Genomic DNA, 16,142 nt, shown 5'->3' on the forward strand with positions numbered 1-16,142 from the left:
GGACTTGATTCTAACCGATAGAGGTGATTTGGTGGATGAAGTGGCAGTTACAGGAAGTCTGGGAGAAAGTGACCACATCATACTTGAATTCTTGATTTTAACAGAACAAAAGCTGAGAGTAGCAATATGCTCACCCTGGACTTCAGGAAAGCTGATTTTAATAAACTCAGGACAATTGTAAGTACTGTTCCATGGCAAGCCACCCTAATGAGAAAAGGAGTCCAAGATGGGTGGGAGTTTCTAAAAAAGGAAGTTCTAAAAGCACAGTGGCTTCACAAAAAGCTTAGAGTTGACCTGAAAAAAAAAAGCTTAGAGTTGACCTGAGGGACGGCAACCCTGGACTTAATCCTCAGTGGGGACTGGGACCTGGTGCGAGATGTAAGTGTTGTTGAACCGATTGGGAGCAGTGACCACAGTGCTATTAAATTAAACATACATGTAAATGGCCAATTGCCAAGAAAATCCAACACGGTCACATTTGACTTCAAAAGAGGAAACTTCACAAAAATGAGGGGATTGGTAAAAAGAAAGCTGAAAAACAAAGTCCAGAGGGTCACATCACTCGAAAATGCTTGGAAGTTGTTGAAAAACACTATATTAGAAGCTCAACTGGAGTGCATACCGCAGATCAGAAAAGGTACCGCCAGGGCCAAGAAGATGCCAGCATGGTTAACGAGCAAAGTCAAGGAAGCTCTTAGAGGCAAAAAGTCTTCCTTCAGAAAATGGAAGTCTTGTCCGAATGAAGAAAATAAAAAAGAACACAAACTCTGGCAAAAGAAATGCAAGAAGACAATAAGGGATGCTAAAAAAGAATTTGAGGAGCACATTGCTAAGAACATAAAAACCAACAACAAAAAATTCTATAAATACATTCAAAGCAGGAGACCATCTAGGGAGACAATTGGACCCTTGGATGATAAGAGAGTCAAAGGTGTACTAAAGAACGATAAGGAGATTGCAGAGAAGCTAAATGAATTCTTTGCATCTGTCTTCACAGTGGAAGAAATAGGGCAGATCCCTGAACCTGAACTAACATTTGCAGGAAGGGATTCTGAGGAACTAAGACAAATAGTGGTAACGAGAGAGGAAGTTCTAAGCTTAATGGACAATATAAAAACTGACAAATCACCGGGCCCGGATGGCATCCACCCGAGAGTTCTCAAAGAACTCAAAGGTGAAATTGCTGATCTGCTAACTAAAATATGTAACTTGTCCCTCGGGTCCTCCTCCGTGCCTGAGGACTGGAAAGTGGCAAATGTAACGCCAATCTTCAAAAAGGGATCCAGAGGGGATCCCGGAAATTACAGGCCAGTTAGCTTAACTTCTGTCCCTGGAAAACTGGTAGAAAGTATTATTAAAGCTAGATTAACTAAGCACATAGAAGAACAAGCCTTGCTGAAGCAGAGCCAGCATGGCTTCTGCAAGGGAAAGTCCTGTGTCAGTAACCTATTAGAATTCTTTGAGAGTGTCAACAAGCATCTAGATAGAGGTGATCCAGTGGACATAGTGTACTTAGACTTTCAAAAAGCGTTTGACAAGGTACCTCACCAAAGGCTTCTGAGGAAGCTTAGCAGTCATGGAATAAGAGGAGAGGTCCTCTTGTGGATAAGGAATTGGTTAAGAAGCAGAAAGCAGAGAGTAGGAATAAACGGACAGTTCTCCCAATGGAGGGCTGTAGAAAGTGGAGTCCCTCAAGGATCGGTATTGGGACCTGTACTTTTCAACTTGTTCATTAATGACCTAGAATTAGGAGTGAGCAGTGAAGTGGCCAAGTTTGCTGACGACACTAAATTGTTCAGGGTTGTTAAAACAAAAAGGGATTGCGAAGAGCTCCAAAAAGACCTCTCCAAACTGAGTGAATGGGCGGAAAAATGGCAAATGCAATTCAATATAAACAAGTGTAAAATTATGCATATTGGAGCAAAAAATCTGAATTTCACATATACGCTCATGGGGTCTGAACTGGCGGTGACCGACCAGGAGAGAGACCTGGGGGTTGTAGTGGACAGCACGATGAAAATGTCGACCTAGTGTGCGGCAGCTGTGAAAAAGGCAAATTCCATGCTAGCAATAATTAGGAAAGGTATTGAAAATAAAACAGCCGATATCATAATGCCGTTGTATAAATCTATGGTGCGGCCGCATTTGGAATACTGTGTACAGTTCTGGTCGCCTCATCTCAAAAAGGATATTATAGAGTTGGAAAAGGTTCAGAAGAGGGCAACCAGAATGATCAAGGGGATGGAGCGACTCCCTTATGAGGAAAGGTTGCAGCATTTGGGGCTTTTTAGTTTAGAGGAAAGGTGGGTCAGAGGAGACATGATAGAAGTGTATAAAATTATGCATGGCATTGAGAAAGTGGATAGAGAAAAGTTCTTCTCCCTCTCTCATAATGCTAGAACTCGTGGACATTCAAAGAAGCTGAATGTTGGAAGATTCAGGACAGACAAAAGGAAGTACTTCTTTACTCAGCGCATAGTTAAAGTATGGAATTTGCTCCCACAAGATGCAGTAATGGCCACCAGTTGGATGGCTTTAAAAGAAGATTAGACAAATTCATGGAGGACAGGGCTATCAATGGCTACTAGCCATGATGGCTGTGCTCTGCCACCCTAGTCAGAGGCAGCATGCTTCTGAAAACCAGTTGCCGGAAGCCTCAGGAGGGGAGAGTGTTCTTGTACTCGGGTCCTGCTTGCGGGCTTCCCCCAGGCACCTGGTTGGCCACTGTGAGAACAGGATGCTGGACTAGATGGGCCACTGGCCTGATCTAGCAGGCTCTTCTTATGTTCTTATGAAAACAAAAAAAGGGCACATACAGTAAGTGGAAAGAAGGCCAGGCCACAAAGGAAGAATACAGGTAGGTATCACAGAATTGCAGGGATGGTGTCAGAAAGGCTAAAACTGAGAATGAGCTGAAGTTAGCAAGGGATGCGAAAAGCAACAAGAAAGCTTTCTTCAGGTATGTCCATGGTAAAAGACAGAGAAAAGAAATGGTGGCACAGCTACTTAGTGAGGATGGCAAAATGATAACAGATGACAAAGAAAAGGCAGAAGTGCTCAATTCCTACTTTGGCTCAGTCTTCTCCCAAAAAAGGGTCTATGACCCTCCCGGGAAACGTGAAGTAGAAGGGGCAGGATTGGAACTTGAGATTGATAGACAAATGGTCAAGGAATACCTAATCACTTTTTACAAGTTCAAATCTGCAGGGCCTGAAGAACTGCATCCTAGAGTATTGAAGGAACTGGCTGAAGAATTCTCAGAACCACTGTCTATTATCTTTGCAAAATCATGGAGGACTGGTGAAGTGCCGGATGACTGGAGGAGAGCTAATGTTATCCCTATCTTCAAAAGGGGCAAGAAGGAGGAACCGGGAAACTACAGACCAGTCAGCCTAACATCAATCCCTGGAAAAACTCTGGAGCAGATTATAAAGCAGTCAATCTGTAAGCACCTTGAAAGCAATGCAGCGATTACTAGGAGCCAACATTGCTTTATGAAGAACAAATCCTGCCAAACTAATCTTATCTCATTTTTTGATCGGGTAACCTCCCTTGTAGATTGGGGGAATGCTGTGGACATAATATATCTCGACTTCAGCAAAGGTTTTGACAAACTGCCCCATGATCTTCTGATTAGCAAGCTAGCTAAATGTGGGCTGGATGGAACAACTATCAGGTGGGTCCACAGCTGGCTCCAGATTCGTACTCAAAGAGTGCTTATCAATGGTTCTTTCTCAAACTGGGCGGAAGTTATGAGTGGGGTACCACAGGGCTCGGTCTGGGTGCTTCCGGATGACCTGTTATATTGAATATTCAGTTTGCAGGGACATGAGTTGACATTGTGCATTTAATTATCATTTACTCTGTTTTGTTTGTGGTGAACAGCCTGCTCTACTCTGCTATGCGCACGCATGTGCCTGCCATCAGCCAAGATGGCAGTAGGGGCATCAGCTCCTTAGAGAAGCCTCCACCACCATCACAGCATTCACAGCAATAGGAGAGGTAAGTGGGGCATACGGATGGGTGTTGTGGGCCTGCGCAGTCTGTATGGAGGGGCTGGGAGCTTCCTCTCTGTGATCTGTGACAGGGTTGGGAGTCAACACTGCTGCAGATCGCAGAATGGGAGCACTACCCTCTCACCCTAAGGAGGGGTCCTTCACGGACTCCTCTGTGCTGCAGGAGCCCTTGGCCAGGGCCCAACCTGGCCACCCTCTGGCGTCAGCCCTAGTGGTGAGGTTAAATGATGGTACATCACAGCAAGCATTATCCCACACATTCCCGTGCATTATCCAGTGGCTTTCTTTATCTACAAAAGTCTGATCGTTGGGGGAAGCAGGTTTGTTGCACAGGACTTCCCAATCAACTATCATTGTGCAACCTGAATTTGCCAATATGTGATTGAATCCCACCTGAAAATAGCAACAGTCTGAAAGTACTCAGAAAGAAAGAAAGAATAGGCAGTATTGGGCTCCTCTTTTTTGTTGTATTTTATTGTTGTACACTGCTGTGATGTTTGGCTATGTACAGTGGTCTATTAATATATCAAATAAGTTGTGTGTGTGATATAAAAATAAATGTGGTAAAACAATTGACTGATTCACATGTACATTTGAGGTACTATACAAGGTGCTTTCACCCAATTTTGGCCAAGCCCCTTTCTCCATCAGGCTTCCCCGCAGCTTTCCACACTCTTTGGGAAGGTCCCCTGGTCTCCTAGAGAGGCTTTTCAAAGGGCACAGGGAGCTACAGGACAATTGAGCAGACAGGAAAGACCCTTTCTGTAAGCTCCCTTTCATGCCTGGTTCTCTTGATCCAAAGCTATGATTACATCATGGTTGAAACGAAGACTGTGTACACAGTACAATTAAATACTTGTGATGTCTACTTTTAGGAGTTGTGGGTGTCTATAATGATTTAAGTTGAATATAAGCACTTATTTTTACTACAGGTCTGTATATAAACGCCTAAGTATTTTTGGAATCGGAATTCTAAGTAGGTTAGTATTAAGTTCTTTTGGATGGTTGATAGGATCATGTGTGGGAGAGGGTGAACTGCAAAATGTGACTTAGTTGAAGAAGGTTACCTTTCTCTGTTAGTCATTCTGCACTTTATATACTGCTATTTACTTATTGGTAAATGACTGTCCAAAGTGAAATAAAGGCCTGGTGTGGATGTGGCCAGGGAAAGCTTTGGATTAAATTTGGGTGGGAGGCTACATGTGTCTGCTGTAGAATAAAAAGGTGGGGGAAAGCCTGAAAAAGAATGATTCTGTTTACAATGTTTTCCTTTTGGAAAGGAAGGGGGCTTCCCTTCTGCCCAGTGCCCACCCACCCAGTCTCCTCCCCTCCCACTCCCTGCCCCTTCCCTGGATCAGTGTTGGACTACGACCTGGGAGACCAGGGTTCGAAGGCAATGATGAAATCGCCTCTGAATACCGTTTACCATGAAAACCCTATTCAAAGGATCGCAATAGGTGGGGATTGACCTGAAGGCAGTCCATTTTCATTTTCAAACATGATTGCATGGAAATAAATCCCACTGAACTCAAAAAATATGCAAATGATCAAACCCACCCTCCCTTCTCTTTCCTCCTATCCCCTCTTTCCCCTTCCCTCCCCCTTCCTTTGCCCCTCACTCCCCATCCCCTTCCAATCCCCTCTTTCCCCTTCCCCTTCCTCCTCCTCCCCTTCCTCCTCCCCATGGTCAGTTTTACCGATCTTAAACATGATTGCATGGAAGTAAATACCATTGAACTCTATAAGCATGCAAATGATCAAACCTGCTCTCCCCTCCACCTTCCTTTGCCCCCCTCCAATACGCTCCTTCCCACTCCCACTCCTCCTCGCCCATGGTCAGTGTTTCCTATCCTATACTATTGCATAGGAGTAAATCCCATTGAAAATAAGCATGCAAATGATCAGACCTTCTTTTTCCCTCTCCTCTCCCTTCCTCCTCCCCTGCCCACTCCAGCCCTCCCTCCCCCGGTCAGTTTTACCTATCCTAAGCATGATTGCACGGGAGTAAACACACTGAATTTAATAAACATGCAAATGATCAAACCTGTCCTTCTCCTCCCCTCTCCATCCTGCCTCCTCCCCTCCCAGTCCTCCCCTCTGCATTTCCTCCCCTCCCTCCTCCTCCTCCTCCCCTCCCCATTCTCTGTGGTCAGTTTCACCTATCCTAAGCATGATTGCAGGGGAGTAAATCCCATTGAACTCAATAAGCATGCAAATGATCCATCCATTCTCAGCAAACTTGCACAGGATCCCATTTCTTACCTCCCGGATTAAAAAGCAGGGAAATTCACTAATAGGCAAAAAACCTTGTGGTTTAAGAACATACCTATAGCCCACAGCTATTCTATCAAACTTTAAAAAGCAGGGAAATTGGGCAGCTATAGTGAATGCACCAGGGGAGGAGGATACCTGAACTCCTCTCTGAGATACTGGACTGCCCTACAAATTGGTCAAAACGCAAACACCATTTGGGTTGGTCTTTCACAGTCCAATCCACTTGCTGTGTAGCTTGGAAGAATTTGGTAACATGTGCCTCTGAGCATATGGTGAGTGGTAGCAACACCTGCAATCAGCCCAAATAATAGAAAGATATGTGCTGTGCTGATCTTGTTTTAGCAGGGAGGAAGCAACATTATTAAGACAGTTGATATAGTTCAGATGGTCACTTTGAATATGTCTGATTTACTTTGCAATTTTAGTGATGTTTCCTATAGGAAATCATTTTCTTTTGTTTCTATTTCTGTGAATATGTGAAGTACAGCAACTCTTTGCAAAATTTATACTAAAAAAACTCCAAACATAATTGTGGAATAATGGCACTGACTTCTGCAGAATAGTCTCCAGTGGACCTCAGGAGTGTCTCAATTTGCACAAGATAAAACAGTGGGAGGTGAAATATATTCTAGCAAATGCTAGGTGTGCTCTATGTTTTTAATTGACTGTGCCCACCTTGCCTTAAATAAAGTGGTTTAAACATAGCAGGCTGAAAATATGCATCCTCTTTTTTCCAACAGCTAGAGTCATTGCTGAAGTAGAAACATATTGGAATCAGTCTGATTTTACATCAAACTGCAGGTCCAAATTCCACTGTTAATGCACCCAAAATAGAAATAGAACATAACCTCCAATTTGAAACACAAAAGGCTGTCTTCACTGACCAATAAAAAGGCTTTGAAATTAATAAAAATAAATTTGACACAGATTTCTGGGATGAATGATGAGGGAAATAAAATTTTCTAGTGTAGATTCTCTGTAGAAACATTAATAACACAGGAAAGAAGCAAAGTAAGAAGAACACCAGCAAACATACAAAAATATAATTCTCTATCTTTGGAGATGGCAAGTGTTACCAAATTCTTCCAAGCTACACAGGAAGTGGATTGAACTGTGAAAGACCAACCCAAATAGTGTTTGCATTTTGACCAATTTGTAGGGCAGTCCAATATCTCAGAGAGGAGTTCAGGTCTCCTGCTCCCCTGGTGCATTCACTATAGCTGCCCAATTTCCCTGCTTTTTCAAGTTTGATAGAATAGCTGTGGACTATAGGTATGTTCTTAAACCGCAAGGTTTTTTGCCTATTAGTGAATTATATTAGCTGCCACTTGTAGTTAATATTGTAGTTAGTTGTTATTGTGGATTTGAGATACTTTAATCATGTACCTGGGTAACTGTAGTGAGAGGAGGGTAAGAGGTGCCAGAATTCTAACTATTATGGGCAAGAGAAGATATAGCCCAGCTGGCCATACTGGCCAAGTGAGGAGAGGCTCAGATCTCCATGGCTGCCATGACAACTGTTTCCACTCTACCAGCGGCGTCGGCAGCATGGGCCGGGGCATGTAGACGGAGACCCACAGCGTTATGCTGTACTACTCTTGGCCTGAGCTGCAGGCCGTCGCTGTCTCGGACTGGTGTACCGCCCCTTGAAATTGTTGTAAGTTCAGGCAAGACAGAATGTCTTTCCTGGATATTTTTTCTTAATATAATGTTATTTGCTATTTAATTTAATTTAATTTTTTGTACAATGTATTGCTTATTGATGTATTGCTTATTGATGTATTGCTTTATTGATGTATTGCCTTGTTGATGTATTTTTATATTTGTGTTTACTTTTTCTGTAAGCCGCCTTGAGGGCCTCTTGGCCGAAAGGCGGGGTATAAATATAACATAACATAACATAACCCATGGAACTGTCTGACTCCTCCAGCAGCTCAACACATTGTGCAGGACATGACCTTCATTTGTTTGCACCAGGTCAGAAATTAGGTAATGTGGTAGTGTATGTGTAGTGTTTGGTGTGTTTTTCTATTATTTTTGCTATGTACAGTTTCATTGTCATAGTCAGACCACTGGTCTTGCTATGGCATAGTGAGCTGGGATGGGCTGTTGATATGATTGCTCCTGAGTGTCTTCTTCAATGCCGGAGGTCCGTTCCACACAACATAGGAAGTAAACCTTTAGTGTTGTGGCTCTAACACTTTGGAATTCCCTCTAAAAATTAGACAGGCGCCATCTCTGTTATCTTTTCGGTGCCTGCTGAAGACCTTCCTCTTTCAAAAAGCCTTTTAAGTAGAGACCTTATCCCAGTTTATGTCTGTTTTGGAATTTCTTTGTAAGATGTTTTTAAAGATTTTTAAAAATATGTTTTAAAAAGATGTTTTATTTTTAAAATGTTTTAAAGATATTTTGTTTTGATAAGTTTTAAGATGTTTTTAGTGTTTTGTCCTTTGTTTTCCACCCTGGGCTCCTTCTGGGAGGAAGAGTGGGATAGAAGTTTAATAAATAATGTTGTGGAGCCTGGTATACAAAAGAACCCTAGATGATGAGATAAGTTGGATAGCAACTAGAATGCAAATAGCATAAATCTTGCCACCTAAACAGGTGCTAGAGCCCCTGGTTGGGCCTATCATGTGGCAGTTAAGGCAGCAAAGAAGGGGTATTCTTGCTGCCACCATTGGATCTTCAAGTAGCCATCCAGCTGAGTTGTTCCATATGGTTCAGACACTGTTATCAGGCCTAGTATCTGGGATTCAGGAACTAGCTGTGTCAATTCTGGAAGGCACTTTAGGGATAAAATGGCTCATCTGCTTGCTTATTTGAACACAGCATTTATAGCAAATCCATGTGAAGTGTCTCATTCACTATCTAATCCAATATTATGGGATCAGTTTCAGTTGTTGAGACCTGAGAATGTGGACAAGACACTTGGAGCAATGAGCCCTACCACCTGCCCTCACAAACCTTCCCTTCATAGATCATAGAATCATGGAATTGTAAAGTTGGAAGGGGCCTATAAGGCCATCGAGTCCAACCGCCTGCTCAATGCAGGAATCCAAATCAAAGCATACCTGACAGGTGGCTGTCCAGCTGCCTCTTGAAGGCCTCCCGTGTTGGAGAGCCCACCACCTCTCTAGGTAATTGGTTCCACTGTTGTGCCTGTATAACAGTTAAGAAGTTTTTCCTGATGTTCAGCTGAAATCTGGCTTCCTTTAACTTGAGCCCGTTATTTTGTGTCCTGCACTCTGGGATGATCGAGAAGAGACCCCGGCCCTCCTCTGTGTGGCAACTTTTCAAGTACTTGAAGAGTGCTATCCTATCTCCCCTTCTCTTCTGAAGGCTAAACATGCCCAGTTCTTTCAGTCTCTCAGGCTTTATTTCCAGTCCCCTGATCATCCTTGTTGTCTTCCTGTGAACCCATTTAATTTGTATGCATCCTTCTTAAAGTGTGGTGTCCAGAACTGGATGCAATACTCAAGATGAGGCCTAACCAGTGATAATTAAAGCTAGCTGGATGGGATTGATGAGGTGGTCCAGGGTATGGTGAATGCATTATTGTGGGGTGGGGAGGTTCCTGCTGCTCTTAAGGAGGCAGTGGTATGCTCTCTCCTAAAGAAATCCACCTTGGACCTGGGAGATTATAATGACTATCATGCTGTCACTAATATCCCACTTTAGGGAGGGTGCTTGACAGGGTGGTGGCTATTCAGTTTCAGGTGCTCTTGGAAGAAACTGATGATCTAGACCAGTGGTTCCCAACCTTTGTGAGTACGGGACCCCCTTTATAAGCTTAAAACCTTTTGTGACCCCATCCCCCCAGGGAGGCAGGCTGGCTGGCTGCCAGGAAGGAAGGGGGAAAGCAGCCTTTCCTTGCAGCCTTGCTTCTTTTTGCTTCACAAAAAAAAGCCGCCTCCTCTCATTCTGAGTAAAGGTGTCGTCAGCAGCAGCAGTGCAAGGAGATGGGAGTCAGTGATAGTATTCCCCTCTTCTTCCTGGTAGCTCCACCCTCAGCCTCCTTTGGCATCTGCCATGTGTTCTATAGGCAGATGCCTACCCTTGGTGTGCCTGAAAGACACTCTGGCACTTCAGCAAAAATCCTCCCCTCTTGTTTGGGGCAAGGGGGAGGTGTCATCTGCAGCCGCAGTGGGAAGCAGAAAGCGTCCAGGGAGTGAAGACAAAAAAAAATTCATTTCTTTACTATTTGTGGCCCCCTCTGATTACTTTGTGGCCCCCCTGGGGATCACGGCCCCCAGGTTGGGAACCACTGATCTAGGCCAGGGATGAGGAAGCTTTAGCCCTCCAGATGTTGTTGGACTACAATTCCCATAATCCTTGATGGGAGCGATATTGATTGGGGCTAATGGGAATTGAAGTTGAACAACATTTGGAGAGTGAATGGTTCCCCATTCCTAATCTAGATCCTTTCCAGTTTGGGTTCAGGCGAGACTGAATAAATCTTATTTGCCCTGATGAATAAGCTTTATCGAGAGAAATACAGGGGGAGTGCAGTCCTGTTGATTCTTCTCAGTCTCTGCAGCAGGTACAGAAAACGACAACAAAGTTGATGGGTGAAATAGCTAGCCACAAATATAACACCAGTTCTAAAGGAACTGCACTGGCTGTCAGCTAGCTTCCAAGCCAAGTTCAAGTTTTCTGTTGACATATAAAGTCCTATACAGCACAGGAGCTAGTTGTTTGTTGGACCACCTACCCACCTATACACCAGCCCAGTCTCTGTGATTGAGTGGACATACCTCTTAACAGTGTCATGATCACTGACAGTATGATATGCAGTGACACCTGAGAGGGCATTCCATATAGTGGTACCCTGATTCTCCTGATGGTTTTCAGGTGTCTTGTAAAGACACTTTTATTTACTCAGGCATTTATTTAGTTGACTGGAGATGTTTTGTCATCCTTTTAGAGCTGTTATATATTGATATATTGTTGTTGTGGCTTGATTATTTTTTAGATTTATTTTATTATGCATAATATATTTTTATGTTCTACCTTGCTCTAGGATTGCTTTTAATGAACAATGGGTTCTAAATTACCTATAGCACAGCACAGTATATGTAAGACCATTTTGAATTCAAGTTTTGAAAATACTGAAAATATCACTCTTATTATTTTTGTATAACAGTAAATGATGTGAGTTCTAGATTCAGCTAGATTCTGAAAAGGAGATTATACCATTTGTTTTAAATATGGCAAGAATTGTAGACCTATAACCTCCCAGTTTGTTCCCATTGTTTGGTAACAGAATTATCTGTGATACTTTTTGCACATTCAAATAGACAATGAAGAAGTATAATTATCATGTGACAAATATACTTGAACTCACAATGAGTTATTCTAATAGCCGCATCCCTAAACACCTTGAGAAAATGGAGTTATTGCCAAATTAAGTTACACCCATGATTACTAATGCAGTGAAGATTACTATCTTCTACTTTGTACAAGCTAAGTAACAAATCTGCCCAAAGCATTAATACTGAATACAGTTTTTAAAGGAAGGAAATTCGGCACAAAGAGAGAGGCTGCATGATGAAGTTAAACAGAGGAAAACTTAATAAAAATTTGCCTGAAGCACAGTGCCTTAGGTTGTGTACAAAGCACCGAGTAAAGTACTGAGGAGTATGTAGTATAAATGAATCCTGTATTAAAAGGAGGTAGTTGAGATACTGTAAATATTACTACATTTTCAGTGAAATAAAAACATTTATTTTGATTACTGATATCCATTACATTAACCAATTCTTGCAATGAGCTTCTTCTGTAAACAGGTGTAAATGTAATGCAGGCCTGTCCTATGCCAGCCTATTACTTTAACACTACCCTCTAATGCTCCATCATCTAACTAGAGGATTCATGTCTTTCCCACCAAGTTCCCAATACATTAGCAGAAGAAAGGCTGCTTTCTCATACCTTTACATCCCCCCACCTCCTCACCATTGCCAACTTGCTTAATTTATCCTCTAGCCCCTGGGCATTTTCCTGACTACATTGCATTCATTCTCCCTGGATGATAGTCCATCAACCCCTTGCACACATGCAGCCTGCACTTCCCTTCTCTCTGTGTTCTTAAAGAATGATTTTCAGCAGATCCAAGGGAGAATCCATGTTCAGATAAATGCAAGATAGCCTGGGTCAAGTCCTACTTTTCTGAGTGCTGTGAAGGGAACTCTGCAGGAAGTGTGTGATCCTAAGTCTTCATTATCTTACACATGTAGAAGTGGATGAAGGGATAAGTATAATCTGAACAGGCTTCTAGAAAGTGCTTGCTTCTTTTCCTCATACCTTACTCCTGTCCACAAAGGGAGAAAACACTATTAAAAACTGGTTCTGTTATCAGATTGGTTGACCTTTTCAAAGAGGGTGTTGTTGCATCAGACAGACTTTTTATCCTTTCACTTTAATGAAGGAACATTAGGATAGTAATTTATGTAAATTCAGGGCTTTTTTACACCTGAAATATGTTTTGATTCTAGGACGGATCCTGCATGTAGAGCAGCAGTATGGACTATTGGAGAGCTCCAGCAACACTTGTATAGAAAACACCCCTTAGCCTCGTAAGTTTCTTTAACTTACTCAGTGATGTTGCCAAATGTTGTTGGCCCATCTAGTCCAGCATTCTCTTCCTACGGTGGCCGACTGTATGCCCATGGGAAGCCTGCAAGCAGGACCTGAGTACAAGAGCACTCTCCCCTCCTGTGGTTTCCACCAACTGGTATTTGGAAGCATACTACCTCTGACTACATAGGTAGAGCATAGCTGTCATGGCTTGTAGCTGTTGGTAGCCTTATCCTCCATTAAGTTGTCTATTCCTCTCTTAAAACCATCCAAGTTGGTGACCATCACTGCCTCTTGTGGAAGCAAATTCCATGGTTTAACTATGTGCTGTGTGTAGAAGTACTTTCCTTGGTCCTCCTTAATCTTCCAATTTATTGGAAGTGAGAAATCTGTTTTGCTTTATTAAAACTATATAATCTTTGTAAACAGGAAAGAAATGGGACTATACCATAAGCCAGAAATTATGCTGAGTCCCATGGAACAGGGGAGGGAGGCAGGCTGGGAGGGAGGGAGAACAAGAAAAACAACACATTTCTAGAGAAGAGAAGGCAGCAAGTAAGTAAATAGACCCCCAGAGATGAGGGAAAACAAAGCAAAAAACACAAGCAGGCCCCCTAGAGTGAGGAAGTAGAAAATGGAAGACCTCCAGAGAGTAAAATAAAATAAGTACGTACACTCCAAAGCAGAGGGGGGAACAAAAAACAGTGCTGACCCCCAGAGAGGAGAAACACTTTCTCCCTTCCTTTCCTTCCCTTTTCTCCCTGGTCATGCCCCTTCCCTTTATCTTTTTTCCTTCCTTCTGTCAAAAAACCTTTCGACCTTTGCTCCCATTCACTGTGCTTCCTGCTCTGGGTGCCGATCTCAACCTGGAAAACTAGGAAGCGGAAAGGAACAACACTCCCTCGCTACCTCATTAACTCTGTAGTTCTCCAGTCAGAGATTGTTCCTTTCTCAGTTCCAAAGAGGGGAGAAAAAGAATTCCGAGGCTTCCTGGGTCCCAAGAGAGGCCTTCACAGGCACCATTGCACCTATGAGTGCAATTACTATTGTTAATTCTATAAGTTTCTCTATTTCAGTTAAATTTAAAACAAAACTGGCCAAAATTCCTTCATGTGGTTACTTGTGCTCATGTTTGTTGGCTTGCATCCAATATATGCACAATTCCTCGAAGTTGCTTCAATTTGTTTTCCTAGTTGTGTTCAGAAGATTGAATATTTTCAACATACTCGAAAAAGAAATTTTAGGACTTCAACAAGATGTGAATGCCTCTGCAGCTTGTCCTCACCGTTGTGCTACTTAATAGATGAAGGAGTGGTGTTTGCAGATAATCAGGAATTTCTGGTTCTTGGTATGCAGGTAAAAAACAGACATGCATATAATTAATTTAATCAAATAGATTTCTACTTACCATTGTAGGTTATTGTGTATTCATTTCTGTGTTTCACAGTATTGGAAATACGAATACTGAACTTAAGGTTAGTCCAGATTGTCTATATGCTTAGTCAGTTTATTATGGACCAGTGTAGTGCTAATGAAACTAGAGTGCACTCATACAGAACGTGTTAGCTATTTTATTTATTTATTGCTTTTTAATATGTTTTTAAACTGTTTTTAAAACAATATGTTTTTAAACTTTTTTTTAAGATGTAGTGGTTAAGGTGTTGGACTACGTCCTGGGAGACCAGGATTCGAATCCCCACATAGCCATGAAGCTCACTGGGTGACCTTGGGCCAGTCACTGCCTCTCAACCTCATAAAAACCCTATTCATAGGGTTGCCATAAGTCGGAATCGACTTGAGGGCAGTACATTGACATTTTTCAAAGCTTTTTAAAAAATGTTTTTGAAGTTGCTTTGTTTTAATGTATTTTAAAGTCTGTTTTTATGATGTTTTAAAGTGGTTTTAGTGCTTTTGTTTGCCCCCCTAGGCTCCTGCTGGGAGGAAGGGTGGGATATAAATAAATAAATAAATAAATAAATATTATTTGATTTGTATCCTGCCCTTCCTCCCAGCAGGAGCCCAGGGCAGCAACACTGCATTTTATGCAGTGGCCTACTTTTGGGATTTTCCCATCTTCTTCCTTGAGGAACTATCTGAGGTCAGAGGTGTATAAAAAGAGGGTGTGCTTTTAGAAACAAGAAGTGGTTGCAAAGACGCCCAGGAAGCTTATTAAGATAACATCCAAATGCAAATTAAAATCTTCAAATAAGTAGATTATGCATTTGATATAAAGCACCCTTATATTATTGGTCCATCCATCTCAATACTGTCTATTTTGATAGGCAGTGGCTTTCCAAGGTCTTAGACGGAGGCCTTTTCAAGAATCTGTTACCGCAGGTCCTTTTCTAGATTATTTACATGGTGGATGCTAGGAACTGAACTTGGGGTTTTCTTCATTAAAAGTGTGTGTTTTGGCCACTGAGCTGTAGTCCCTTCCATTATGTTGTTGTTGTTATATCCTGCCCTTCCTCCCAGTGGGAGCCCAGGGTGGCAAACAAAAACACTAAAGGCAGACTTGAAAAGATATCTGCTTGAGGAACATAGGAAGCTGCCTTATACTTAATCAGATCATTGGTCCATCTGCCTCAGTATTGTCTATATTGACTGGCAGCAGTTCAACCTTCTGCATGCAAGGCAGATGCTCTGCCACTGAGCTACGGCCCTTCCCCAAAGATTTGAGTAACCACTGCCAATCACAGTAGATAATACTAGACTAGATGGCCAATTTTCTGCAATAGAAACTTATCTCCCTGTATTGGAATAGCCCTTTCTGGTGAAGGGAGGTGAGCCAAAGTTTTTAAATCAAGAAGACAAAACTAGGACTCCAGATTAAGAGCTTGAACAGGGTCAGAATCAACATGGTTGGCCACTGTGGGAAACAGAATGCTGGACTAAATTGTCCTTTGGTCTGATACAGCAGGGTATGAAGGGCAATAGGACTGGGGAAGCTGAGCAGAGGTTTGCAGGGTCAAGAAGAAGAGGAACAGGTGAGAGCATGAAGGATGAGTAGTGTTTAGTAAATTGCACACCCATTCATGGCTTGCTGTACTTTGAATGAGTGGATATAATGACAAGAATGGGGTGAGAACCACATCACATGATGGAGAAAACTGGAGGGAGAAAAAGAGCCAATAAAATTTCTTACACCTTGGATGTTCACTAAGCTCACCAAAGGAGATGTGATTCCAAGGGCTCAGATCAGCTCTTAGAAAGTCCAGGTTTTGAGTCCTCCCTCCACTGCTGATCCTCACACTAAGTTATCTATTTTTAATTATACAT

At 42.4% G+C, this 16,142-nt stretch overlaps 1 protein-coding gene across 1 annotated transcript in view; it reads left to right on the forward strand.

Moving 5' to 3' along the window:
- The window catches only part of LOC133380669 (uncharacterized), a 167,624-nt gene that overhangs the window by 40,293 nt on the left and 111,189 nt on the right, over positions 1-16,142 (forward strand). The window contains exons 12-13 of the mRNA XM_061618400.1: positions 12,782-12,862; positions 14,057-14,219. Coding sequence (XP_061474384.1) covers positions 12,782-12,862; positions 14,057-14,219 — 244 coding nt within the window. The remainder of the gene's footprint in view (positions 1-12,781; positions 12,863-14,056; positions 14,220-16,142) is intronic.

The sequence above is a fragment of the Rhineura floridana genome, chromosome 3 (genome assembly GCF_030035675.1).
Source record: "Rhineura floridana isolate rRhiFlo1 chromosome 3, rRhiFlo1.hap2, whole genome shotgun sequence".
NCBI classification, from domain to species: domain Eukaryota; kingdom Metazoa; phylum Chordata; class Lepidosauria; order Squamata; family Rhineuridae; genus Rhineura; species Rhineura floridana.